This window comes from Hakea prostrata, chromosome 8 (genome assembly GCF_041222555.1).
Source record: "Hakea prostrata isolate BN-2017 chromosome 8, UWA_Hpros_2, whole genome shotgun sequence".
Classification (NCBI taxonomy): Eukaryota; Viridiplantae; Streptophyta; class Magnoliopsida; order Proteales; family Proteaceae; genus Hakea; species Hakea prostrata.
The window spans coordinates 36,681,728-36,709,241 of record NC_142607.1 but is presented as its reverse complement, the minus strand read 5'-3'; the positions used below and the strand labels follow the sequence as shown (position 1 = coordinate 36,709,241).

At 38.9% G+C, this 27,514-nt stretch overlaps 1 protein-coding gene across 1 annotated transcript; it reads right to left on the bottom strand.

Moving 5' to 3' along the window:
• Positions 1 to 2,578: 2,578 nt before the first annotated feature.
• On the bottom strand, positions 2,579 to 27,078 carry LOC149007700 (clathrin heavy chain 2-like). Its single transcript, XM_089166007.1, has 30 exons — positions 26,776 to 27,078; positions 26,053 to 26,257; positions 24,953 to 25,041; positions 24,712 to 24,790; positions 24,445 to 24,572; positions 15,591 to 15,689; positions 15,348 to 15,456; positions 15,072 to 15,151; positions 14,753 to 14,980; positions 14,564 to 14,629; positions 14,075 to 14,191; positions 13,682 to 13,879; positions 11,531 to 11,647; positions 11,278 to 11,337; positions 9,804 to 9,890; positions 9,495 to 9,578; positions 9,272 to 9,406; positions 9,116 to 9,178; positions 8,903 to 9,007; positions 8,715 to 8,827; positions 8,376 to 8,628; positions 8,151 to 8,287; positions 7,775 to 8,053; positions 6,688 to 7,690; positions 5,949 to 6,434; positions 5,607 to 5,777; positions 5,335 to 5,520; positions 3,768 to 3,890; positions 3,580 to 3,690; positions 2,579 to 3,263 (listed from the first exon to the last, which is right to left on the bottom strand). The coding sequence occupies exons 1-30, from the start codon at positions 26,818 to 26,820 to the stop codon at positions 3,096 to 3,098; spliced, it is 5,124 nt and encodes a 1,707-aa protein (XP_089022133.1). The 5' UTR covers positions 26,821 to 27,078; the 3' UTR covers positions 2,579 to 3,095.
• Between the last annotated feature and the right edge of the window lie 436 nt (positions 27,079 to 27,514).

Below are 27,514 nucleotides of genomic sequence, written 5' to 3'. Positions count from 1 at the left end.
GATCACAGTTAAATTTAACTATTTAATCAAGTATCTAATTGGGTAAATCAAGGCTAACCTAAAACCCTATTAGTTACATGAAGGTGGCTAGGTTTAGAAGAAACTTGGGAGGTAGAGTTTGGGTTTGGGGTTCTTATAATTTCCTGTCAAGCCGAGATTTTGGACCGTCAGATTTGAAATCTCGATCAAAATTGAATTTCGACTATTGAATTTCAATGGTCAAGATAAAAATTTTGACCAAAATTCTAATCTGACGGCAGGCTTGACGATCCTGCGCATTCAAAGTCCGGAGGTTTAGACTAGATCACTACAACCTAGCCCATTGATACTCCTAATTCCCATTGATTGAACAATGATTCCGCCAATGCAAAGTTGTTAGCCCATTGATACTCCTAATTCCCATTGATTGAACAATGATTCCGCCAATGCAAAGCTGTTCTAGTTGGTTGAAACCAACACTTCTTAGTGAAGAGGTCGTGGGTTCGACTCTCGCTGAGGCATATTAATATCCTTATCCCCGGCTTAATATAGCTCCTTTGTACCAAAAAAAAAAAAACAAACAATGATTCCAATTATCATGACATTCATGAATAAATTTTCTTGGGGGATTATGTTTGGCTTGAAAAGGAAAACAATGTACACCATATTTTCTTCTTTGATTCCATTGTTCTCAAGTATATAAGGGTAAATACCTCCGATGCCATTAGAATTATTTATGCACTCCGTAGGTTTCCAAACTACCATGTTACACCCCTTTGAATTCATTAGGAAAAAATATATATTTACCTTTAGTCAATCTTTTTATAGGTTAAAAAAATTAAATGTAGTATTATCTTTGGACTATGAGTTATGACTAGTGGCGGATCATGTATGATTGATGCAAACAACAGATCTAAAGCAGGCATTGGTGGTGTAGCTCGTGATCACCACGGACAACACCTACTTAGCTTCGCCTCTCCTTGTGGAGACATATCAGCACTTCAAGCTGAAGCTGAAGCTTTAAAAGGGGCTATTCAATTAGCCATTTCCAACAAGTACAGAAAAGTAATCTTTGAAGGTGACAATGAAGCCATTATTCACCTTATAAATCAGCAACATTTATAAATCAGCAACATTCATCAGTTCCTTGAAAGATCAAGCACATATTAGATTTTGATTCTGTTTATTTCATTCACACTCTTAGGGAAAGACTCTTAGGGAAAGAAACTTTGTTGCTGATAGACTTGCTACTTATGCTGCTTCTTCCCAATCCCCCAGTTTCCCATCTCCCATCCTCCCCACTCATCCACTGGTATTTGTATTATGATGTAATTGGCTGTAATTTCCCTCGTGGTTTCTCTTTTAAATAAATAACTTTTCGCACCCAAAAAAAAAAAAAAAAAAAGTTATGACCAGTGGGAAGTTACCGTTATAGCTTTAGGGTTAGCTTTTTTTTATTGGTAGAAACCAACTTTATTCAGGATGAGAAGGCGATAAGGCCAAGCATAGCTCTAAAAGCCACAAAGAGGATCATGATTTGCACTAACGGACACCATAAATTTCATACAGAATAGAAGTATATGATTGATCTTTCGCCTTTGACTTCTAGTTTTAGACAGTGAATAGGACACTATCCTAATCCGAACAAGTCACACATATAGACCCTGTTACAGGTTCCTCGGTGCTGAGAACATCACCAAAGAGCAGGGAATTTCACAACTTTTCAGATTGACTGTCTTGTGTTCCTAATAAGTTTCTTTATAGTTGGAATGGTAAATCGTATATAGAGTGGGGCTGGCTGCTGTTGTAGATTTATGTATATCTTTTACCCCCAAAAAACACAAAGTCCTAAGATATTACTATCAAGTTATGCCCATTAAGAAATTGGGAATGAGTGAGTATAATGCAACCACGTTTATCTCCTTACTTGACTTATTCAAAATCCTGAGGAGGTAACTTAATAGCCATGAATTGCCGGACACCACTGCAATTCTTTGAAATCTTCCAAATTCTCTCCTGCTTTCCTGTTTCGCACTTCTTTATAAATGCTGCAAAGAAAACCTGTGTATTTATGTATTTTCATTTTCTTGCACCAATGAAATCGTTTGCCCTTGTTTTTTCCTTCTGTTTTTTTATTCTTTGTAGAAATACTCGTTTACTTTATTGCTTGAAAGATGTGGTATTCTGTGGGATTTTCTTCACTCTCACTGTCTCACCCATGATGCATCTCTCAAGCAAGGGAAGATATCCAATATCTTAAATTTAGGATATTATTTTCTTCTCTCATGGAAAGCAGTCCACAGGTTCACCATCTTCGTGGGTCTGGTCACCAACAGTTCTCCAGAAAACCACAAGTTGATGCCTGGTTAGTTACAGCTCGATTATAGGTTCACCATATATACCAAGCAATGAAACAGATGATGACATACCCAGATACATTACCTGTAAACAAAAACAAATTCTCCAATAAAATCGGAATGGGATTACAGTCTCTTTATCCTTCCTTTCTTCTCTGTGGGCTGCGAATGGGGTTGGGGTTCAGAAGAGAGCATAATTGAAACAATAATGCCACCATATTGAGGAAGTAGACACCCCCCAATTATAAAAGAAGCAATCAGAGATACATTAATAAAAAAGGTAGCAGTGGCATCTAACAAACAATCTAAACAACCTATAAACAGGCAACCCTGCCACAAAACACCAAAGAAGAGAGAAGACCCGCTCACATGAACTTAAAACACAGATAACGGGCAACTTCTTCAAGGCCGCGTAGATCAATCCAATCCAAAACACAAAATGCTAATCTCAGCCCCAGCGGCAACCAAAAAAGAAAGGGGGGGGGGGTAAATGCCTGTGCTACTACCAAAAAATATTATGAAATACAAATGCACCCCCCGAAGACATACATAATTAACATCCGAGGGGCAAAAAAATAAAGCTTATTTGAAACTAAATTCTCTTACATCCCTTTCTCTCACCACACCCCAAAAAAATTTCGAGAAAACTCCATCCACCAACTTCTGCAAAATGGAAATCCTAGAGATTGCTAGCTTCTCCTTGCTCCATGCTGTTGTTACTAGCTTCCTTGTTTCTAATTACATCTCAGCCCTGAAATATCAATACGAGCCCATTGGAGGCATCCCAGGCATCCCAAAAGGTGGCATTGGAGGCATACCCATGCCTCCCATTGGAGGCGGGGGTCCATAGCCTCCACCCATCCCGCCTCCCATACCCGGCATTGGTGGAGCAGGCAAAGCAAGAGGCAGCAACTGAGCATACATGTTCTGCAACAAGAAAATACATCGTATCAGAAAATCACCTTCACTGTATGTACAACCTATTAACATGTAATGACTGAAGGTAATGAATTAACATCCCTCGCTCTCATGAAAGGATGGGAACTCAAACAGATTTTCACTACCCAGGCCATCTTCTAGGAAGACATTGCAAGACGTTTTTGTGGTGGAAACCAGAAAGAATTAGACCAAGTAAAACTATTAATCACAAAATTTCTGGCCAAATAAGCAAACCCACATAATCTTTCACCTCTCCAGCAGAGGGAGAGGAAGAAAGTAATATAAATGGTTCTCTTAGCAATACCTGCTGATTAACCATCTCCTTCTCCTCCTTCTCTTTAGCTTTCTCTTCAATTTGAGCTTCAATCTTGTCCTTTATAAGCTCATCAACCTTGCTTGCATACTCACGAATAAACTGAACGGAAAAGTGAGGATGAGATAAATTTACTGATTCAAGGTACTGCAAAAGCATGGAAAGGCAGAAAAAATCACCTGCAAGAGATATGGGAAGGCAAAGTCGATCATATTGTTCATCCATGCAAGTTCAAGTGCAACGTCAGGCCGGATTACTTCATAACAGACAAAGAGGCATGAAGCAAAGCATTCCTTCTTTCCCTGCATTTACACCAAAGACTATTAATTTTCCATAGGAGAGCAATATAAATGGACACGCGTTAGGAGGTACATCTTGGATCAAATTCAGTTGTAACTTCAAATCAAATTATTCCAGATCAGGCCTAGGTTTTGTTACGTCCACAGTATATCAATTTCCCTCCAACTAAAATACACCCGACATCCAACCCACTACCAGAGTTTTACATACTTCCTCAGAACATTCAAATGCATTGACCATGTGCATTATGTATGGCAATCACTTCTTCACATGGATGAGGATGCTAAGATGCAGAACCTTCATTGTGCCACTGTTCTTTAGAGAAACAACCTTAAGAACCTCTCACAAAAAATAAAATGTAACGAAAGTTTTGATGCATTTACTAGGCAACATATGCAATTACTTCTAGGTTGCCACTAGAAAAAATTGCATCTAATATAAACTGGACAAGAGGAGAAAAAATCTCCCACAAAATAGAAACAAGAAGACATAATGAACTTAAATTACATTTGTTGAACAGATAACCCAAAAAGAAAAAGGAAAACCCAGTGTATGAGACTCAAATTACTACAGGGTCTAGCAGGGGCAAACGTAAGCAACCTTGAGGCTGTTTCCATGTCTGGAACCCTCCCCCCCTTTTTTTTCTCTTCTTTCTTATCTTTCTGATAGTTGCAATGGGATTCAAACAAAATTGAGTAAGTAAAATGAAACTAGTTGCCATGCATCAGATCTTAGAAGATTAAATACCACAGGAAGCAAGCAAAGATAGGTTATCAAAACCAAAAACCCATGACCAAAACATTGGGCACAGATGGAATATCTTATAGATTGCTGAAGGATTAAATAAAATACTGCTTAAAAAATAACCAGTATCTGTGATTTAAGAAGATTAAATAACATAAGCAAATTCTGTGATCTAACATTAAATACCACATAGAGTCACCAAGGAACATAGTATATCCAAACCACAAAAATCCATGACTGAAACATTAGCACAGATGGAAATGCACATTGCTGAATAGAACAGAAAGACTAAATAAGAGACCAGTTAAACAAAATAAGCAATATATGCAAGTGTGAATGACCATCCCCCCCCCCCCCCACACCACACACACACACAAATCACAACAAATCACACAAAAAAGAAAGAACCAACCATAGCACCCAATGCTTCATTTAAACACTGAGAGGGGGGGGGGGGGGAAGAACTATTGCTTCAACTATTTGCCATACTTCCAATAAAAAACATTCAATGTTTGACTGTTCAAATTTATAAAAAATGACAACTAAAGCAGGCAGTTTCAATCATGGTTGTCATGCTGTCTAGGCGACCCAAGGCTTTTGAGGGGGCCTGGATACAGGTGACCAAGAGGTTCAACACATTTAATCACTAATATTATATTATTATATACAATCATCCTGAAGAAATATTACTGAATCTCATACCTGCTCAATGAAATAAACAAGCAGCTCCTCTGAAAGTTCACGATCTCCAGATTGTGAACATGTTTCCATGGCATCTTTGTAAAGGTTGTCTTTCTTAGACAATGCAATTGACTGCTTCCATCTACCAGCCTTCTTATAAATGTAAGCAGCAATGCGCCTCATCTCCAAAAGCTCGTGTTTCTCAATCTGTAGACACATATTTCATGGGTACTATAAGTATACAAACCTCAATTTCGAGATATGGAAAAAAGGTAAAGTAAAACTTGAGCAACCTTTTGTGCAAGGCCTATCTGATCAAAGTTGTCATGCATATCAATTGATTCTCGTAGCCTGTCATAATCTTCCTCTTGAACATATATCTCATTTAGAGCCTCATTCACTGCAGCCACATTGTTGCTTTGAACTGCAACCATATATGGCTTGACAAGGTGAAGATAGCCTGCCTGGAATCCAGAAAGAAGAAATACATCAATAAGAATTGGTCCCAAATTAAGAAAAAATAACACAAAATATCATAATTATCAATATGAATTGCTCCCAAATTAATGCTTCCAAAGATACAATATTCATAGTAAAGAACCCCAGTTGGTTAACACAAAATAATATATAAATACCTTTCGCATTATGTCAACCACACGTGTATGATCCAGACGAAGTGCAAGCACATTGAGAAAATCATTGATAAGATCAGGATGCTCCTGCAAGTAGAAATGTACAGCCTTATAGTAAAGCTCCACATTTGCAACTTTGACTGCAACATCTTTAAATTGCATGTGATCCCATGCTTCAGGTGAATGGTTCATGATGGTGGTTGCAGCATTATCAAACTCATCATATTGGATATACAGATAGGTGAGTTCCTTCCAGTGCTGCTGCTCATCACAAGCCCGTATAAGCTTAGGAATGTTGAGACGTGTCGAGAACAGTTTGATGTGCTCCATAAGCTTCTCTGGACGATATCTAGCATATAGAACTCCCAACTCAGTGAAGATACCCATATGTGCACGTTCCAATCCCAGCCCACTCTCCATAAGATTGATCAACTCGTTGAAGCACCCTCTGTTCTGGTAATAATCACTAACTTCTTCCAAATCATCCACCTAGAACAGTCACAACTTAAAAAGTTAATACGTATTGAGAAAGAGAATAGAACAGATGCTCAGCACAAGAATAATTAGGTTAGGGAAAGAATGACAAGTATAGGACTCTGCAGTATTGGAAGCCAAAAGATTGCAACATCAGATAACGCACCCACATGCTTGGTGGACCACAAACCAAGTTGACATACAACCCTAATAATAGGTATGCAGCAAATAAAAAAACAAAAGTTCTACATTATTGAGACCATCTCACCTGTATAATGATGTTAAGCCCACATATCTGAGCCAAGCGGAACTCCTCAGCATCAACACAAGCAAAACAAACTTCCTTCCATGTCTTGGAGCTATTTGCTTTTCGAGCTGCATCTACAGCACCTTGGAACTGTCTTAGCTTCACAAGCGTGCAAGCCAGTTTGGCCCAGTTAGAAATGAAAGCAAATATGATTTTGGCAGCCTCATAGAGGGCTTCATCATACAAACGGTCACCAACACTTTGGAGATTAGCAACATTTGGCATGAGAATGAATTCTTCAATGTCACCCAGTCTATCAATTTTAGCATATGCATAGATAAGCTCACTGTCCACCTTGGGTTCCTTTGTCTTCTGCCTAACCATCAGAAGGTACCTCACCAAGTCGCTGTAAACATCAGCATTCTCTGAAGCTCGGATGACATCTAAGAACTCAGTGGCATCATCAGCACGGATAAATGACTCAATTGCTTCGCTCACTAAACCCTCCCTGAGTTGGGCCTTTGCCACCTGGCTCCATACAGCATCCTCTTCAACCCGGAAAGCAAACTCCACAGCTCGCTCGATGCTCTGAATGTTATCCAATAGGACATTCACGGCCTGGACATTCAAGTTAAACTTCTTGAAGATAGCGAATGCTTCTTCATAGAGTTGGGCTTCCACAGCCACCTCCCCTACAGCTGGTCCGTCAAAGTTCTCCAACCTATTAATGTAATCCATTACTCTTGAAGGATCTGCCTTGATAGCTGTGAGTATTAGCAGATTTTGTAGATTGAAGTTCCCACTGAAGGCAGAGTTTTGGAGCACAATCTTCTCAAGAAGCTCAATTAACTCGTGCGGAAGATCAGCAGTCATGAAAGCTTTGACAGCAGCAGAAACTTGCTCTGGGCTTTTGCTTTCAGGTAACGCAGTCGATACCACTTGATCAATTAGCTGCCTCCTATACTCATTGTCAGGATTGAGAACTTTCTCCCAGAGGTCACCATCCATTCTTTCCACCACATATCTGAAAGAACAGAAATGGTAAATAACCTTCAAGCACCAAAAGAAGCCCTGTAAAATGGGTAAATAATGAAGACAATGTACAAACCTGGCCTGAAGTTTGAACAATGAGTTCTTATTTGTGACATTGATGAGCTCATCATCACACTGTCCTCTCCTGTAAGCAACAACCGCCAGAGTGGGATCACGCTTCTCACAATACTTACCCACAACACGCGAATCATAGTATGGATTTGTGGTAAGGAAATGCTCTGGATTATTGTTACTGTCAATGATGATTTTCCCCAATGCATTGTGAACATGCACATCCTGGCTTCCTTCACTCACAAGATGTTCCAAGAACTGAGAGAGCAAACGGAGACGATTCCTGCACCATATGAACAGAGATGAGATAGAATGATAAAAGGAATTTGGAAGTTATTTTTCTGGGGCGGGAAAGGAGGACCATGGAGGGGAAAGCAAACCTCTTCTCACATTCCTCAACAAGAGGCTCCACTGGAAGCAGGGACCGTACAGATAGAATAAGGCCTTTAATGAAATCCTCAGGGCACTCATCATCTAGCAGCTGCCCCACAACTAGAGGAGCGTTCCCAGGGTTTACCTATAAACAAAAGAGAATTTGCTATAAATTGAATTTACTTTTCTCTAATATTCATTGGAAATAGAAGGGGTGCCAGAAAAACTCCTACCTTTTGAACATACCCTTCAATATATCTCAACATGTTGTTAGAGTATAGGTAGTGAGTAAGATCTGGAACAAAACCAAAACGATCACAAACATTAATTAGAGGTCTTGCATCAGGAAGTTTTGCTTCCATCAAAAAGTTCTTTGTCTTCTCAGCATTGTAGAAGTTTGATTCCCTCGTAACACGCTCAACCTCTTTGATTTGTCCAGTTTTAGCAGCTGCCTCAATGTACTTGAAATGAATGTCTGGATCCTCACTGTAATACATCCCAATTGATTATAAAAACAGCCAACATCGGCACAAACTAAGGAGAGGTGCTATTCTTTCTTTAGCAATAAATACCTGGAGCTCAAGTATGATCCCAAGAAGAAGTATAATCCTTCATAGGACTTGAATTGCTCAAAAAGTTTTATACATGAATCAACCCCCAACTGCTCAGAATATTCTTTGGCAGCCTGCATAGAAGTGACAGTGAGCCTCAATCAAAGAACAGAAATAGCAGCAAAAATAACAAGAGAAACAAGTTTTACCTGCACAATTATCTGCAGATTTCCTCTCAAGTTCACCAGTAAAAGGTCTTTCATGCACTCCAGCGCCCATTCTTTAGAAAGGGTACCAAAGAACTCAACAAGTGACTGTAACATTGCATATAATTCAGTGGCAGGTTACACCCAAACAATGGTTTAAAAAAAATGTACAATTATGTCACACACACACACACACACACACACACACCCACCCACCTGTGGCTCAATGGCATGTGTATTCACAATGACACGCTTGATATCCGGCAATTCAGTATAGTGCTGCACGAAGGAGGTATTGTTAAATCTACGGAATATATTGTACATTTTAAGACAGAAAACCTTCCTGCCGCAGATTCAGAGAAAGTAATTTACCTGAAGAGCACGCACATAAAGACCTGCTTTCTCACAAAGTTGTGCAATTCGAGGACGATCATAGTGACTGAACATCCCATTAGCTAATATGGCATCAGCTACATTTGGGAATGTCACTAGATTGATCTCCAAAACCTGTACCAAGGACAATCTTATGGATATAAGCAGGCAAGCTCAATCCAAAGAATAACTCATTATACTGGCTAGAAAGGGAAATAGTAACCTTGGTTTGAAGGAAACCATGCTCTGGTAAATTTGGCTTCAAAACATCTAACAAGAATGCTGTAGCCTCACGGATCAAATTTCTCTGGAGTTAAAAATGCCAAAAGAGAACTTTGATGTTAAATTTAATTCTAAAAAGATCTAAAAGAAACACAGAATGTGGTTAGAGAAGAAATAAGTACAGGGGGTTTGCACAAATCCGTAACAATATGAATATTATTTGAAATGGACAGATGCCCATAGGCCAACTTGTTCACCACTACTGATAGACATAAGAGGAAGACTAAAAAGCAGGATATTGTAGATAAACCTGAAGGAAGAGATCTGTTATAGTGTTGTAGTCAATAGGACAACCTCCCTCCATTTGTGACATCATTAAAGCAAAATTAACAGCACCCTGCCATGCAAAAATATTTCTGAGTTACACTTCATCACAATATGCCAAAGAAATATGTATGCAGTTCAGTTGCACTGAGTCTGCATATGTTTTCAGAACCAGTTTCCAGAATGGGGAAAAAGAAAAACACAACATTTTAACCTACTATAACAAATTTCTGAAGAAACAAAAGATCCTCGTGAGCCTTGACAATACAAAAAATGAAAAACAGGAGAGGGCAAATCCATGAATAAAAGTTTTGATATTCAAGGAGTAAAAACCCACCCACCAACTAGAAAATGTAGATGAAGAAAGCAATATATAGTCTGAACGGTAACACTTCTATTCCTGGGTCATGTTTCTATCCTGAATTGACTTTTTGTAGATATATTCCAGGGAAAAAGATCTGTGCAAAAAAACGTGTTTGGTGATGCATAATAATTTCAATTTCTAGGCCTAACAGGAAACAGAAACAAGTTATTCACAGTCCACAGTCCACTATGTTTGTAGAATTTCATAAAATTCAAAAAACCACTGGATACTCTAAGTTTTGGAGAAGGCAGGGCTGGTGTTGAGGAGGTAGTGGCATCAGTGGTGGCAGGGTGCAAGGAGGTGGTGGTGATCATGGAAGTGGTGGCAGTGGTGACGGTGCAAGTGGTAGCGATTTTAGTGGCAGTGGCAGTGGCGCAAAGTGGTGGCGATCGCAGTGGAGGAGATGGTCACAGCAGTGATAGATGGTGTCGGCATGGAGGTGGAGGTGATGGTGAGAGTGGTGGTAGCAAGGAGTTGGTGGTGTTGTGGGGAACGTGGCAGTGGAGGCAGCAGTAGTAACAGTGGCAGAGGCAGTGGTGGTGGCAGCTACAACAATGGTGGAGGCAAACGCGGAGGTTTCCAATGGTGGTCGAAATTGCATTGGAGGTGGGGGGGGTGTTTATTGAGAACGTGAAATTACTATTTTCCCATCAAATTAACTATGTTTTCAGTAAGGAGCAAATCTGCTTTATTTCTTCCATATGTTCATGGACAGAGAAGCTGCAAGCTGAAGCTTCCTTTTATGTATTTCTATGAAACATTTTTGCCCCAATACATTTCCAGCAGCCCAAAAAAAATGAACCAGCATCTACAATGGATTTTTCTTTCATTTTTCATTCCCAAGAATAGGAAAAAAAGAACACAGAAAAAGAAACAGAAGAGTTATCATACAGAACCCTTGTCACAATGGAATTACAGAAACCCAATTAGAGAATTTACCAAACTGAAACCTACAGAATTTAAAAACCCATTCTATTGTTAGATCACACAAGATACTTTGGTCATGTGTACACTACTTTTTTACAACAAGGAAAGGAATAATGGGGGAAAAATAGAAATCACGAAAGGATTTTAAATCACAGAATAACAAATTTACCTGAGGATCAGATCGCAGAATTGTTTGCAGAAGAAAGAGATAATCCGGTGTGTAGCCAACCTACAATAATGCAGTAACACACCAAGAATTAAAATCGAAAACAGCAATACAAGTATAGTACTAGAAGTAGAAGGCAAAAAAATCAATAATACATAAAAATAAAATAAAACAAAATTTTCAGATATAAAATGTCTAAACCAGGTAGCATGTTGTCAATAATTTATTCTTAATATAAAAATGCCTGCATCATTACCTGCTTCGAGTAGATGAGAATCTTGTCGAATTCTCTTCTTTCTGCAAAAGCTGCAACAACTTTTGGGGTAGCTCGAGCCTTGATATATATTTTCAGGGCAAGATCATTATCCACAGTCTACAACAAGCAAACACATTATTAAATACGATTGAGAGTAGGTACCAAATCAGTGAAATATTGCAACAAAAAAGCTCCAGGAGTATGCAAGATAATAATACGTTGCCTTAATAAAACCTGGTGTGGTGTGGGGAACAGCTCATTTCTTTCCTAAATTCATTATTTGCAAAAAATATAAATGAAACAATCTTTTACTGAAATTTGATTCTGTTATGAGGCTGCATTCTTGCCATAAAGCAGACATGGATGGAAATAGGTGAATTTATTTGATAGAGAACCCTATACCCATTTGACAAGCCAATTTTCAGCCAGGAACAAGTACTGGAAGAGAACAAACAGTGAGGAACATAAGGCCACTTTATCAGAATGGAATTCAATGACATCACTGTTAATTTTGTAACTTCAAACTCAATTTACGGTAATTAACTTGGCTGTCCCACACTGGAGCTTGACCAGTAAGACATGCCTTGTTAACTACGTGTCCTAAGGTAGGATGCAGCAAGCCACGGCAGGTTTCAACTATCATGTGGTGAGTTTCTTTTGGGTTTGGTTCAGTTTTCTGGGTAAGACTGAACCTGTGGTTCAAGATAACTTCAAGTGAGAATCAACTTTAAGCCCCAATAGGTCATGTTGGTCATGGGCCAAATTTTCAGTTTTCTAATATAATGGGCCAATTATATAACCCACATACGAGGGACTTGTAGCCTATAAGAAACCAGATTTTTATTTCCAGTTTCTGTTTTCTTGGTTTACGGAGAATTAAATAATCACATAAGGACCTCATAGCCTAGAATGCTTTTATGAATGACTGAAAATGGGTTTTGTTCAGTTTTCTGCAGTGAATTCATAACTCTGTGGTGAATTAAGATCTAGAACCTACTATGATGATTCAATAGGTTCAATTGGTAGCAATTCAGAAGTCATATCCCTCTTTTCTTTATCATATCCTTCTATTTCTCTCCTCTATTTTCTTTGGAATTCAGCAGTACTAAGTTCCTGCATTTTAGTCAGCTAGTAATTCTTCATTGCCTGAATCCAGTTTCTGATACACTTTATCAGTGGTTTCTACAAATGGTACGCATTTACTGTTTCGTCTCCACATAGGTAAAGTTGAGTCCCAAAGTTGTTTCATGTCAGAATTTCTGCCATCAATATCTGAAGTGTAGTCACTTAGGTGGACATCTTAAGCACCAAGTTGCCTTTAGTGTAGAAGTAGTTCAACTAAGAAACACTCTACAGTAGGATCAATGATAGGCCAGCAATTTTCACCCAAAAAATTAATGATAGGGCAGCAATAGAGTCCTGCAACAATGACCCCTAATTGAATGATGAACAAATCAGTAATACTCTCCAGACAATAGGTATTCTAACCAGCAGCAATGGTGAAGCTTCAACCACATCTCGTGTAGATTAGCTCAAAGAATAAATAATTAAAAAAGTAATAACAAAACAGAGAAATAGGGGAGAATATGGACAGTTCTCTCATAACAGCCATTGCACAAAGCAACATTCCCTTTAATTCTTTTTAGCCTGAATTGTTGGCTCATCAATACATCCTCTTGCCCTTATTTACATCCAAAGCATGTTACAAAAATAGAAACTCACCTTCTCATTATTGCCTTATTGGGAAGGATTACAAAATAGAAATGATGAAATAGAAACTAAATTTAACTGAAGGAAACAAAAGGACTAACATAGAATCTTAAGAATGTATGAACCTTTAGATAGAAGATAAGCCGAATTTCTAAATCTGGTTACCATTTAAGCTGCCTGATATTTTGTTTCTTCACAATATTTTAAGATCAGACTCTGAAATTGCATCAGAGTTTGCTGACTTGTTCCTCAACCATGCTAGATCAGGTTACCTACAATTTTCCCATTAAATTTGTTGTTCCTTATCTACAGTTCCGGATCACTTTTCCTGCTTTCTAGTCCCTAACTCTTAGGTTGACTGAATATCCATTATTTCATCCTTAATATTTTGTTCAAAAACAGAACAAATGGAGAAAAAGAGATGTCAAAAATCTCACCAACCTTAACAAGATCTCCAAGCTCCTCACTACACTCAAGTTTGTCCTCAGCCAGCCAATTTTCCAGAAGATTCTTTTTATTCTGATTTACAACAAGGCGTGATAATTCCAAAGATTCAAACGCATTAAGCTTTCCCCTTGTTAATAGTGTCCCAAAATACTGCAACAGGGGAGGTGTTTGCCCAGCTTGCACAGGAACACTCTGCAAAAGAAATTAATCATTATCAGGTCTGAATACCACCTTTCTGAAGCATGCCCCTCCCTCCTCCCCAAAAAAAAAAAAAGAAAAAGAAAGAGAGAGAGAGAGAGAGAGAGGAAGGAAGAAGAGAAGAACACAGCAGCACCAAGTCAAAGTTAAGGAATCAAAGCAAAATCCACAAAAAATTTATGTACATACCTGAAATTTTGCAACAGTATCAGGTGTACGAAGAATTCCCTGTGGAGATTCTGCAGCAAGTTCCGCAGCCTCCTTATATTTTGTTTGCGCAAACAATTCTTGGAATCGCTGAACAACCTGTTAAGATGTACGACGAATCAGAAAAGATCCCGCATGAAAATGAAATACATACATGAAATGAAGAACCATTGTTTGAACCAGCACCCAAAGCACCACTACTACAAGTATCCCAACAAGTAAAACATATATTTGTCAGCATATTGATTTCCAAATCCAATAGCTATGCCTCCCAACAAGCATCAACCCCATTGGCAGAACCATAAAGTAGCTTATGAGTAAAGTAAGACGTTAGATTCAAACAAGTTGCTCATTAGTAGAGATGGATCCAAGAACCATCTTTTTATAGTTTCTAGAGATAGGATAGCACACAAATACACGCAGTGGAGAGGGAACTGAAGTGCAAATAAAAGAAAATAAACTATCTGATACCAGATTCTCTGCCCCAGGAAGGTTTCCTCTTTTAGCAAGACTGACAGCAAGCTCCAGGTTATTCAACTGCAACCGTTGCAAGAAAGACTTGTGAATAACAGACCACTTATTATGATCCCACCCACCAAATCCAATAATAAACACTGTTTGCTATCAAAAGATTCCCCCAGAGACAAGTTCCTAACATACTTGGCCACTGACAAATGGCACAATTGTTGCTTCATTTACGGTTGCAAGTAACACTTGACCACGCCTATTGATAGCATAGAAGCCTCCTGCTGAAGATGCTTCTGCTGTCAAAAAGATAGGATCAGGACTTATACGATTTCTGTAAACTGCAGTTGCATTCTCCAGGTCATAAACAAAGAGAAGCCCAAGCTTTGTGATCACATATATCAAACTGTACTTGTGGGATATCTGTCAAAGAAGAAAAGAAAATACTTCAACACCGCAACTGTAACTACAATTTGATGGTACTTGAGATCATAATGATTGAGTGACTTAATACCTGCATTGCCACTGGAAAGTCATCAGGAAAATCAGGAGGAAAGAATAGATCTGCTTGTTTCTTCGTAAAACTTGGTTTGCCTGCTAGAAGTTACAAGATCAGTAACAAATGCAACAATAACAAAGTTTTTGTTCATGACTACCAGATAGGAAGACAGAACTTCCAGACAAGCAGTGCAATAAATTCCAATAAAGTTAGCTCTAAAAAGAATGCATCAACAGTTAATCCCTAAGTAAGCACAAGTAAATATGTAAAACTAAAGGGAAATAACTTGACCTGGTTGGGCACCAAGTTCAATCACATGCAACTTCGATGTAATTTGGCCAGCATTTGTACTCTTAGAAGCAAAACAGATAAGAGTGGAAGGGTTCTCATTTCCAGGAACCTATAAACAAGTAGACAAACATAACACCAATTAAATAAACCAACGTATGCATACATAAAATCAGGTACATGTGAATTCACTCGTGCATTCAAAAACCAAACTCCATAACCAAAGGAGGGAGGAACTATCCGCACTTTATATGAGGCAAAGGATGCGGCATGCGCTTCAAGAGCTTGACTGCGTTGCTGGTCCACTGAAAACAGCTGCATATTCCCCTTGACCAGTTGCGGTCTCTAGAGTCACATTCCAAACATGAACATATAATTAGAACCAAAAGAATTCCCATCTATAAACCCTCCATCCACAAACTTGCAGGGGGTTGGGGGAGAAGAAAAGAAGAGGTTATAACACTTTTGAAGGTATTCACCACCATTTTTTTAGCCATAAGTAGCTAACAAAGAACCTAGACAATAAGAAATGAGCACACCATGACAAGCCAATGTTTAGCAGCATCAAGAATAAGACAAAAATGAAGGGGGAAAAAAAGGGTTACCAAAAAGTTGGAATAAGTGAAGACATGAAGAGGGATGTTTTTATGTTAGCAACAGAAGCCCAAGCTCATGGAATGGTTGATCTTGTCACGGTAAAAAATAGCGGAACATAAAACCGCTATTCCATTTCAATCTATAAGACTATAACATAATTCAAATGAATCAAACCTTGCTTTCATATTTTCTTTTCTTACCGGAGTATAAGTAAAATATTATAGGAAATGGGAATAATTCATAATCATCTGCTTCGGATCTAAACCAGCCATATTGTGTATCCGATTCAGCATGCCAACTATTAAACAACTAATTAGAAACACAAGACAGCCAAAATTAAATAACACACTTTATGTTCAAAGCAACATTAACCTCTAACAACAGGCATACACTCAAAGAGAGGCAAGAACAGCATAATTCCATGGACAATGCAGCATACCAGTCACAGGTTAGCAATAGTATTCTTTCAACCTGAGTGGTAGTGGATCTAACAGAATACATGAAAGAGTTCTCAAGCCTATATCCACTAAACCTCTAATAACAGAAGGTTATTCCACATATTAAGGATTCAACCAGGAATATTCAGAATCAAAATAAATAAGCCATCACTCCTTAATTTTTGCAATATGGGTAAAACGGTTGACCAAAGGTTTCTATTGTGTTGCCCCAAGGGTATATTTGTAAAAAACTATTCTTTATCACATCTTTCAGATAAAGAGGAGTTGTGTTATTGCAGGTTAAACAATACTATGTGGAGTCTTTTACTGCAAAACTTCAACTGAAACATGGTGAAGTCAAAGTGCTATGGGGAACTGCTATATGATGATGGCTTTTTCCTTTTTTCAGTACCCTGCTTCTCTTCTTCTACCTTCTTATCTTATTCATCATACTTTTTTCCTCTGGTTCTCCAGCTTTTGTTCAATCTGCTTCGACTTATTTTTTCCCCTTGAATTCAAACCTGCTTTTCTTTTCTGATTTTGTGACATTTCTGATTGGTCTTGATGAAACAGGACTCGGAAGTGTGGTGGGTGTCAGTAGATGCTGGTTTGGCGTTTCTGATAAAAAGGGGAAGAAAGCATTTAGGTTTCTGGTTTCTGGTTTCTTGAAAACGTAAGAGGCTCTCCCCCACTTCACCTTCCAACCATTGCTGGTTATAAGCAGTGAAGTAACAGAAGATGAAAGAGAGAATAGGGAAGAGAATGAAAGAAATTGATGGGAAGGAGACAGATCCTTTTGGCTCTAATAAGACTTAAAGGCGGGTAAACCTGGAAGTTAGAGTTGCACCAGAGAAGACAAAAAGAGGGGGAAGAAGAATGCACATATATGCACAGCCATACAGACTCTCAGACCATAAACTCAATTCATCCTATTCAATCTGCCTTTACAATGGGGGATCACATCATATATAAAGACAATCTGGAGACTCATAAAATAGACTCTCTAAAGGAAACTTAAAAAATTAGAAATATCTTATGCAATTAATTTCTCAAGTAAATAGAATAAAATAAACAAAGACATTATCCAAATAGCATACCTTCCTAAAATACTATTAGACCCATCCTTCAAACTGAACTGGTTAATCACTCTATGGAAAACTATTTGGATTTGGGTCGGCCAAAAGCAATATATCTGGCATCATATGCGGCTCTGCAAAGGGAAACAAGAGGGATGTTGGCTTCTTTTTTCTTTTCCTTTTTCCTTATTCTTTTTTTGGGGGGGGGGGGGGGGGTAAAATGGATGTTGGCTTTCAGAATAGGGTGGACTGAGGTTTTGAGGTCTCACTGACAGATGGGAGAGGGTTCTTGTGGTGTGAGGTTTTCCTTCTTTTTTCACTGCTGCAGGTTACACACCAGAACAGTAACAGATACGAGGTACAAGAATGGGGTAAGAATTTCCAAATATCAAAACTTTGGCTTCAGTACTAAGTTGATGGCAGGATTATAGGGAAAAGGGACTATTTACAGAGGAAGGGGAAAGAGACCTCACAATATTCACTCTCTCAAAGACAACATTCAAGCTTCTACTAATTCCACTGTCTGTCACCAGGTTACGAGCAGATATTTACTGAATAAAGTAACAAATCTCTTACTTGGACTATGAAACTGAAAATAACAACTTGCAATTCAAACCCCTAACTCATATGTAGGTAACCCAAAACAAATACAACAACAGGAAGAAGAAGAACAACAAAAGCCTTGACCCAACTAACTGGGGTCGGCTACATGGATCCTTGCCTTTCCAATCAGCTCTATCAGAGGCCATATTGGAGACAAGGCTTAAGCGACACATATCTTTTCTCACAACTTCTCCCAAGGTTATTTTAGGTCAGCCCCGAACCCTTTTAGTTCCTTCAACCTGGATTAAATCCCTCCTCTGTACAAGGGATGCATTTAAAGGCCTCCATTGAAAATCATCATGCCATTCCAATTGATTTTCTCACAGCTTATCATTCTTTAGAGCTACACCCAACCAGATCTAACAAGATCATTCCTTTCTTTATCATTCCTAGTTTTGCCACTCATCTATCACAACATCCTCACTTCATCTATACTGAAATCATCTATATGATACTTCTTAACAGCCTAATACTCTGCACCATACATCATAATTGGTCATACAACGGTCCTAGGGGTGCAAGTTTGACCTTCGTGGCTCCAATACGCCCTGAACTGCGTTGAGCCCAAACAGGGCTTGGGCTCAAAATTTTTCCCTAAGTGCAGGTCAGAGCCAAGGGCAACCCTCGGATTAGTGTTTGCCCACTCAACCCACCCCTAATATTTCCCCCCTGATTTTGGCTTGTGATTATTGCTTACTTGAGATGTATTCTTGATCTTTTATATCAGATTTAATAGCATCTTGAAAGCTTTATATTATTATTATTATTATTAATTATTGGATGATCTGAATTTAATAATAAGTTAAATCATGGAAGTTTTATTTTTTGCTTCTGCATCAAGTTGAGAAATTATTAATATCAGATTTAACAAGAAGTTAGATTATGGAAGTTTTATTTTTATATCGTGCAACTGGTTGAGATATTATCATATGATTCATATCAGATTTAACAGATAACCATAATAAATAGCCTAAAAGTTTTAGTTTTGCTTAGATTTTTATTTTATATTAAATTTAGTTGAATAATAGTTTAGATTTTAGAAGTTTCATTGTCCAATTGCGCATCTCATTTTGAATTCGACTGAGAATATATTTTATTTGAATACCAAATGTGCTACTTTAGGGTCGGGGTCAAGGAGAGGGCCAATCAAGGACAAGGAAAATGACAAGGATAGGGATAGGGATAGGGCCAGCCCATCCTGACCTAGCCCAATCAAGGACAATCAAGATGGGATTGGGCTTGGCTTAGCCTGTCAAGGTCCAAGGTCAAGGCCAAGAATTTTAGGCCCCAAGTCAAAGTCAAGGCAAGAATGGGCTTGGCTAAGAGCATTCAAGGCTGGGATTAGGCTTTGAAAAGCCTGACCCAGCCCAACCCTGTTGCAGCTCTAAACAATCCTATAAACCCCATCATTCTTACACTTGTCACTGAACTATCACACATAGGTTTGCAAGAAGGAGAGGTTGAGTCGGGGTTTTAAAAATCTGATCCCAACTCATAATGCACTTACCTAAGTCCATTCACACCCTGAATCTAAGTCCAGGCCTAAAATTCTTGTCCCTGACCCTGAATCCTAACAAGCCAAGCCAAGCCAAGCCAAGCCCAATTCATCCTAGTTGTCCCTGATTGGGTTGGATTGGGGCAAGTTGGCCCTATCCCTGGCCCTCAAATAGCAAATCTAATATAAAATAATATCTCAAATAAATTCAAATTTAGATACACAATTGGACAGTGAACTTCCAAAATCTAAATAAAAATCAAAGCAAATTAAAACTTCCAAGCTGTCATTATTGTCCACGTGTTAAATCTAATATGATAATATCTTAACTAGATGCACAATAGAAAAATAAAACTTCCATAATTAAGCCTATTGCTAAATTTAAAATCATCTAATATAAATAAATAAAAAAATTAACAATATACTTCCAAGCTACTATTACTATCTAAGTCCTTGTTAAATCTGACATCAATAACATTTCAACTTGATGCACAAGAAGAAAATAAAACTTCAATAATCTAACTTCTTGTTAAATTTGAATCATCTAATATTAAAAAAATATGATATTAAAAGAAGTAATAAAACTTCTGAGTTGCTACTAAATTTCATATCAAAATCAATAAAATATCTCAGGCAACTCTAATAACATGCAAAAAAATAAAGGACGGGTGGGACAGAACAGACACCACTCCTAAGCCTGCCTTTAGCCTATTTCAAGGCCAAATTATTTTGGCCCTGGCCAGCCAACAGGGCTAAAACCTTAAGCACAAGACCTGTTTAGGCTCATGGTAAGTCAGGGCCACCAAGGCCACACTTGCATCCTAGTCATACATATCCTTACCTATGCCCCAATAATAACTAATCCCAATCCCTGTTGGACCAAAAATCAGCTGACTTTTCCTTTCTAGGTTTGGTTCCCAAAGCCTAGCATGCCGGTCCAACCAGCCAAGTGAGGTTGCATCCTAACGCCATTACTCTTCATAAGAAGGAAGACAAGCTCAATGCGTGTAAATTTTTTATGGATTTGGATATGAAGTATGATCAAACCAGGGTTCATGTTCATACACAAGAACCCTTTCCATCTCTTGAGCAAGCTTATGGAATGATGGACTCTAGAGAAAGCCTTTGTAGTACTATGATTCACAGTGTGCCCTTAAACAAACTACCCTTTACACTAGCATTGGCAACCATCCTGTGGGGTCGTCCCCCAACCTCTCTGGCCTCATTTAACTAATCATTTCGGTCTTGAAAGTCCTCCAATAAAGGGTGATTGTTGTAGCAAGGAGCGACACAACAACACTATAGCAAGCCACATAGTTTCCTCTTGCGTCTCATGAAGGATGTGGTATTGAGTATGGGCTGTTGTACATACAACTGCGACAAACGATTCTCCATCCAATACACTCTTTCAATGAGTTTCAAAATGGTACAAAATTCAACCAAGTGCTGAAATTTCAAAAATATCTCAATCTTACAAGCGGAATTTCCAACGAAATAAATATAACGACGAAGCAACATGTCCGGTCGGCCGCAACTCCCAAGGGAAAACCATTCCGGCCCCGCATCCAAGAAAAGGAACCCACAGCCCGCCACCCCCCCCCGAAAGGCCCATCGGCCCCCCCTTGAAAGCCCATTTCCACCAAACCCACCGCACGCTCTCCTCGACCTTCCATTCCTCCGAACCATCGAGCCCGGGAAGCGAGGCACGCGCGCCCATCTCTGGCCTCATCTCTCCGACTCCGGATGCACCAGCCCATGATCGGTGCCCCGACGAATCCAACCGAAATATCAAACCGCGAACTCGCCGAGATTTGGGTTTCGTTGGTTTCGCAGAACCCCAAACCGGCGGTTCCGTTCCTTGCTTACAAGAAACCAAGATGAGGTGGCCTGGGTACTCCAAAAAATCCCAGTCTCAACAACACTTTGAAATTTTCGATAGTTTCAATCAATAAATACTAGGTCATGGCCAATTTTAACCAACTTCAACCAACCTACTTCCAATAGTTAGATCAATTTTGAGAAGCCCATCAAATGTCGAGTTTTAACTCCACCCCTTGCAGAAAATCCCTAGTTTCGACCTGATTTCAGTCCATCTCATTAAGTTCTCAGTTTTCGGCTGGTTGAAACCACCCTCAAAACCAAGATCTTGAAACTTGGTACCAACGCATGCACCAGATGATGACCCGACTCAAAGGTTTCTTAAGTTCCCTTTGATGTGAACATGAAATAGAGGCCCACCACGAACCACGAGGGAGCCTAGCACTTCCAGGCCCATGCACACCCTCCTAGGGGTAATTTTGTACTTTTAGGGTTTCCCCTTTGTTTGGTTGTTTATTCTAGTAGGGATTCTAACCTGATTTTAATGAGTCTCACCAATTAAGGTTTTTTAATCTTAATAGAGTTAGTTGGAAAAGGAAGTTTCTTACTTTAGTTATCTAGTTGAGTAAGGAACTTAAGTTGAAGTCGATTAGGATTAGAGTTTGATTTTGTTTTAAAGCCTTGTAAAGGCTATAATTTCTCAAGCCTCTCACAGAAATTTTCAGTTCTGAATGAATAAAGATATTTGAGAGTTTACAGCCAAGGAAGTTTGGCAGGTTTCCCATGAGGGGGGACCCAGTGATTGTTAATCTACTGATTTCAGCTCTTTTTCATTAGCTCCTGCAATCTCAGCCTTCAAGCATCATTTACAACAAGAAACAGCAACATAAATTCGGCAGAATTTAGCCCCAAGCTCCTCCAGGTATTTTCAGCCTTCACCTGCCCATCACAACACCTCCCTCCTTTCCCCTGTTTCTGCACAAGACAGAAACCCCCATTCCAGGCCCTCGCAGACCTCTTAGGACCCGTTCCCTCCCCTTTTCAGATCTCTAAATTCTCCCCCCCCCCCGGCCTATGACTCCTTGGAACCATTTCCCCTCCTCCCCAGCCCTTCAATGGCCCCTAAAACTCTCCCCCTCTCTCAGGTGCTCTGTTTAGGCGGAAAACAGAAAACAAAAGAAAATCAGAAAAAGAGAAGCGAAAAGAGAAGAGGGGGGGGGGGGGAGGAAAGAAGCGAAACAGAAAGAAAAGAAAGGAGTAAAAAGAGAAGGCAACAAGGCAAGAAGAGAGAGAGTTTAGGGAAGATCTCAAAAATCATCCCAAAATTTCCCCATTCCCTATCAAATTCCCCAAGCCGAAAACCCAAAACCCAAGAATTGCCCTAGATTCAACAAGTCCTACTTCCCTCCCTCCTTGGCTACCAGTGCCAGTGTTGCATCTACTACATTCTGATCCTCTTAACATGCCTTCTTCCTTAGGTTTAGTTGTCGGAGTGCCTTAATCAATGCTATTTTGGATAATCTACTTTGGAGAAACTGTTACCCCTCATTTAGATTCCTAATTTCCTCATCTTGTGGTTGTAAGGTTCAAGTCATTCCTTTGTTTAGGGCAGAAGTTTCATCAGTAGTGCTTCTTCATTACATCCTTCCTCTGTTTTACATGTTCCCATGTTTTCTACTAACCTTTTGTTCCTTAGTTGTATACTTGTATTATACAAGATTAAAATTGTGAAGTTATTTTTCCCAACTCACCATCTTTTTCATGACTTGGAAATGGGACATGCAATCTAAAATGGTAGGCTTGACAGATGGCATTAACTTGCCTGAGAACTCTTCTTTGTCTTTGTCTATCACAGCTTCTTCTTCACCTGCATTCCCTACAACTTATCTACTCTTTTTTAATGGCATTGGCATTTGGTCATCCTGCTTCAGGGACTTTGTCTAGAGTTTATGGGGATTTGGATAAACGATGGAACTTGAATGATTTTAACTTTTTTCATACTAGCATTTGAGCCCAACAGGCTAAACAAACTTATCCTACCTTTAATGGTAGAAGTTTAGTTCCATTCAGTGTTTATCATTCTAATGAGTAGGGCCCTGCCCGCTATGTGTCTACCTATTGATTTATCACTTTTAGTAATTGTTTTAGTCACGCTAAATGGATCTACTTGCTTAATCGAAAAAACAATGATGCATCTTACTCCTTCAGGTTGTCTCATAAAATGGTTCAAAACCCAATGCAATTCCCAAACTAAAATTTTGCACGCTGACAGTGGAGTGAAGTACATGGTTGGTGGTCCTCATCCATACCCAAATGATTATTGTATTTTTCATCAGCACAGTTGCATTGAAACCTCTGTGCAAAATAGGGCTACTGATTGCAAGAACCACCATCTCCTAGAAGCAGCTTGTTCCCTGGGCTTTACCATGCATGTTCCTGATTCCAGCCCCCTTTTGGATGATGTTCTCCAGGCTACTCATCATATTAGTTGATGCCTTCTCAAATGCAGGACCACTCTAATCATCATGTCCATGGCAAACTCCAAAGGGCTCCACACACATTTCTTGGATATCTTGCTACCAGGAAAGGGTACAAGTGTTATCACCTCCAATTGGTGAAAGTTGTTTGTTAAACTGGATGCGATTTTAGTATCTCCAAAACTATCTGCTCATCTGACACACTTATTCACAGGGAAAGCAGTTCAAGTGACGAGGTTACATTCTTAATGCTCCCATGGATGTTGCATTGGATACCGCCTTAAGGGATGAAAAATCCTATAAATAACTACATGTTATGAGATAACCCAACTTGTGAGGCCTTATTTGGGTGAAAAATGGTTTACCTCTTCTCTTTCCATCTATCTTCATCACTCAGCCTACTCTTCAGTTCCCAACATGGAAAGTACAAAATGTGTTCTTTAAAAGGTTTTGTTTGGAATTTTCACATTGAGATAAGTAAGAGATATTTGAACTCAAGGAAATCATCAAATAAATTGGATACTTAATTATACATTCAATTCAAAATCTGAAAGAGATACAAAATGAACTTCATAGTAAGCAACTCCAGCAACATACCTCAGGTGCGCCTGGAGCTATTCCAATCAAAACTAACCACTTTTCAGAAGGATCACATTTGTAGTTAATAATTTGGTTATTCACCAAATTAGCTGTTCTCTCAAATACCTTTACAGGCTCAGAGTCACCTGCATTAATAAATAAATGATAAAAAATTATAGCAAATGTTCCTAGAAGTAAAAAGATGAAATATAAAAACAGGGAAAGCAAGAAATAAAGAAGGAAATCCAACAACTCTAAAATGAAGTGAAGAGAAAGCCATTATACCATCAATCAACCAGTGATATACAGATGTCTGTGTGACAAGGCCCAACATCTTTGGGGTAATCCACTTCCAGAAAACAACCTAAGCATAAAGCATGAACAGCAGTTGGAGAACTTGAAGAAGCCACACAGTTCAAAATAACATAACAAGCTTCAGAAACAGTCCAAGCAGTAAGCTTGTAGAAACCTTTTTTTGCCCTTTGAGCACTCAACTTCCTAGAGGTTCAAAGGGTTCAAGAAATACCTGTTCAGGCATCTGATGAGACTTCATCTTAGATTTCATTTCGATGTTGAAAATTTGTAAGTGATCCTGAGTTGTTCCCGGAAGTTGAGCTACAAATAAATAATCATCAGTCATTAGCCATACAGAAGATATAACATGAGCAAAGACAGCAGCAAAATGTCAAAGTAACACCCAATACATTTTCCATATAAACTTTTAAAGTTTGATCCAAAAACTGCCATCCTGAACATTCAGAGCACTAAAATCAATAAGTATTTCAACTACATAACAACCAAAACACATCAGACTGATCAAGGTCCAGCACGCATACATGAAAAGATGCACGATTATTAATGAAAACAGGCAATCACAGTTAGCTAACAATGCAATGAAGATAAGCTAAAATCGGCGAGTATACTGGAACATGCTTACTAACCATCTATCAACCAGAACAGCGTACGTAGATGATGCACTTGAAAGGTAGAAGAATCATACTAGTAACCAATCTAGCAAGTAACGTTCACGCCCAGTTGCCCACCAATGTCTGGGCACCTCCCTATACACTCATACCCTGGATATCTAATCCAAAAAAATTGATAGATAACCTCTTTGAAATCTTGTCTTCCTTTGTATCATAAAAATGGAGGAACAATAGAATGTTACAATGCCAATAGAAAATCAAACTGAGTCAAACATTTCCCATTGACCAAATAAAGTGAGTTGTCCCTCTTGAAAATTCTTGGCATGCAAGGGGTCAATAATTACATAACTTCTAGCCTAACTCTACAGATTGTAAAACGTAAAGGTGAGACATCAGTACACTTTTCAGGCTATCCACCAAAAGGTGAAAATCAAAACCAATCTCTCAATTCTAAACAGACATAGCAAGCATCGTGGAAGAACAATTAAAAGGAAGCAATGTTGCAGCATGGATGATAAGTTTTAGCCATTCCTTAGCAGTGCTGTTAGAAGTTCCAAATGCTGCAATATATCATTGTTAGGTGCTTTCTCATTGAAGTGTGCAACAAATAGATATACTTATAAAATTCCGCTAAATCTCTCTCATAAGGATCAAAACGTAGTGTAATCAGAAATTTTAAATGGAAGTAATGGTCTCTTACCTTTAAGCGCAAGAATTCTGGAATTAGGATTCATCAAAGCTGAATCTGCAGTAATAGGCCTTCTCAGTGGCTGCATAGGCATGCTCATATCAATGATAACAACACTGTTCTGTGGTGATGTTTCACGGACACAGATGTACTTGTCGGATTCCATGGTAACATGCGTGAATGTGATAAATTGTGGATTAATTCCGATACTTGGTAACTGCAAGTGCAGCAAATCAAATGAGAACCAATACAAGCACGCAAGTCAACTGAAGAGAGATAATGCAAGAATCATCATAGCTAATTTTCAAAGAGATGGTTGGGAATTGAAAACTTTCAGCACTCGAAATGCATAGTCCAATAAAAAGAATGTGATCTGTTCTTGAGATCTAAACAGATCCGAGATCTATGTAAGCTCCAAGCACAAACTCTCCACACAAATTCAAAAACGAATATGATAGCATAGGAAAGATTTAAGGGGGGGGGAAAAAAGGCTAGCAAACATATGTATTACAACATTTCAGATTGCCGCAAACAAATTGCAACTTAGAATCGTCAATGCGAGCAAATTAACAAAAGTGAAATCAAGATCAAATGGAAACAACAAGTAGGCCCTTCGTACCGATAAAAACCAAATCAAATCAGCCGAATACACTAAGTTCGATACCAATTCAGCCACAATTCTACCAAAACCCAGCGAAGATACTCTAGAAGAGCAACGTTAGGGATAAAACTCACCGTTAAGGTCTCTTTCATTGTGATCGGAGCACTCGCGGCCGCCATGGCTCCCAGATCGAGCTTCAAACTGAACAAATGATTCAACAGGAGGATCAAAACCTCCTAAAGAGGGTTGAAACCAAGAGTTCGATACCAGAAAACGGAGAGCCAAAACGATGGATACTTTGATTTCTCAAAGATCTGGAGAAGCCAGAAACCCTTTCTGTCCCTCCGAGCTAGAGGGGAATGGGTGAAGAAGAGAAGAGAGAAGACGGGAGAGAGACACGGATCTGAAGGTAATATTAGAGAGGTAGAGAGAGAGACTGCGAAAGCCTTTTTCTCTCTATTTCCTAGTGTCAAAATTGTCAAAATGGAAATTCGATTACATTAAATGCGGTGGAGATTCCAATTTAACGGTGGATCTGCTACATAAACTGAATCAGTGATTGCTTACTTAAGCCTCACAAGTCGTTGATGACCGAAGTGGAATATCGATAAAGAAAAGGAACGAAATGATAAAATTAAAATCTTGTAATGGATCTGACGTGCTAAAATGTGCCCCAAGTGCGTCGTGGGCATGTTAGAACTTAGAACCCGACGGCGATAATTAATTAGATATTTACATAGATACCCCTGAGATGCTTTGGTTTTCTCAGTTTCGACTAGAAAGTTTTCAGGACAATAGTCGTTCAGGATCCCGAGTCGGTCTTATTGAACAACGAGTTGTTTGCATTGCTTTAACGTGAAGGGAAAGGATATT

Excerpts from the sequence above, each read along its gene's own strand:
- LOC149007700 (XM_089166007.1), bottom strand. The coding sequence starts at position 26,820 with ATGGCGGCCGCGAGTGCTCCGATCACAATGAAAGAGACCTTAACG. Across the intron at positions 24,573-24,711 it reads ATATCACTGGTTGATTGATG|GTGACTCTGAGCCTGTAAAG; the intron begins GTATAATGGCTT and ends TTATTAATGCAG. Across the intron at positions 14,630-14,752 it reads TGCCATTTGTCAGTGGCCAA|TTGAATAACCTGGAGCTTGC; the intron begins GTATGTTAGGAA and ends CAACGGTTGCAG.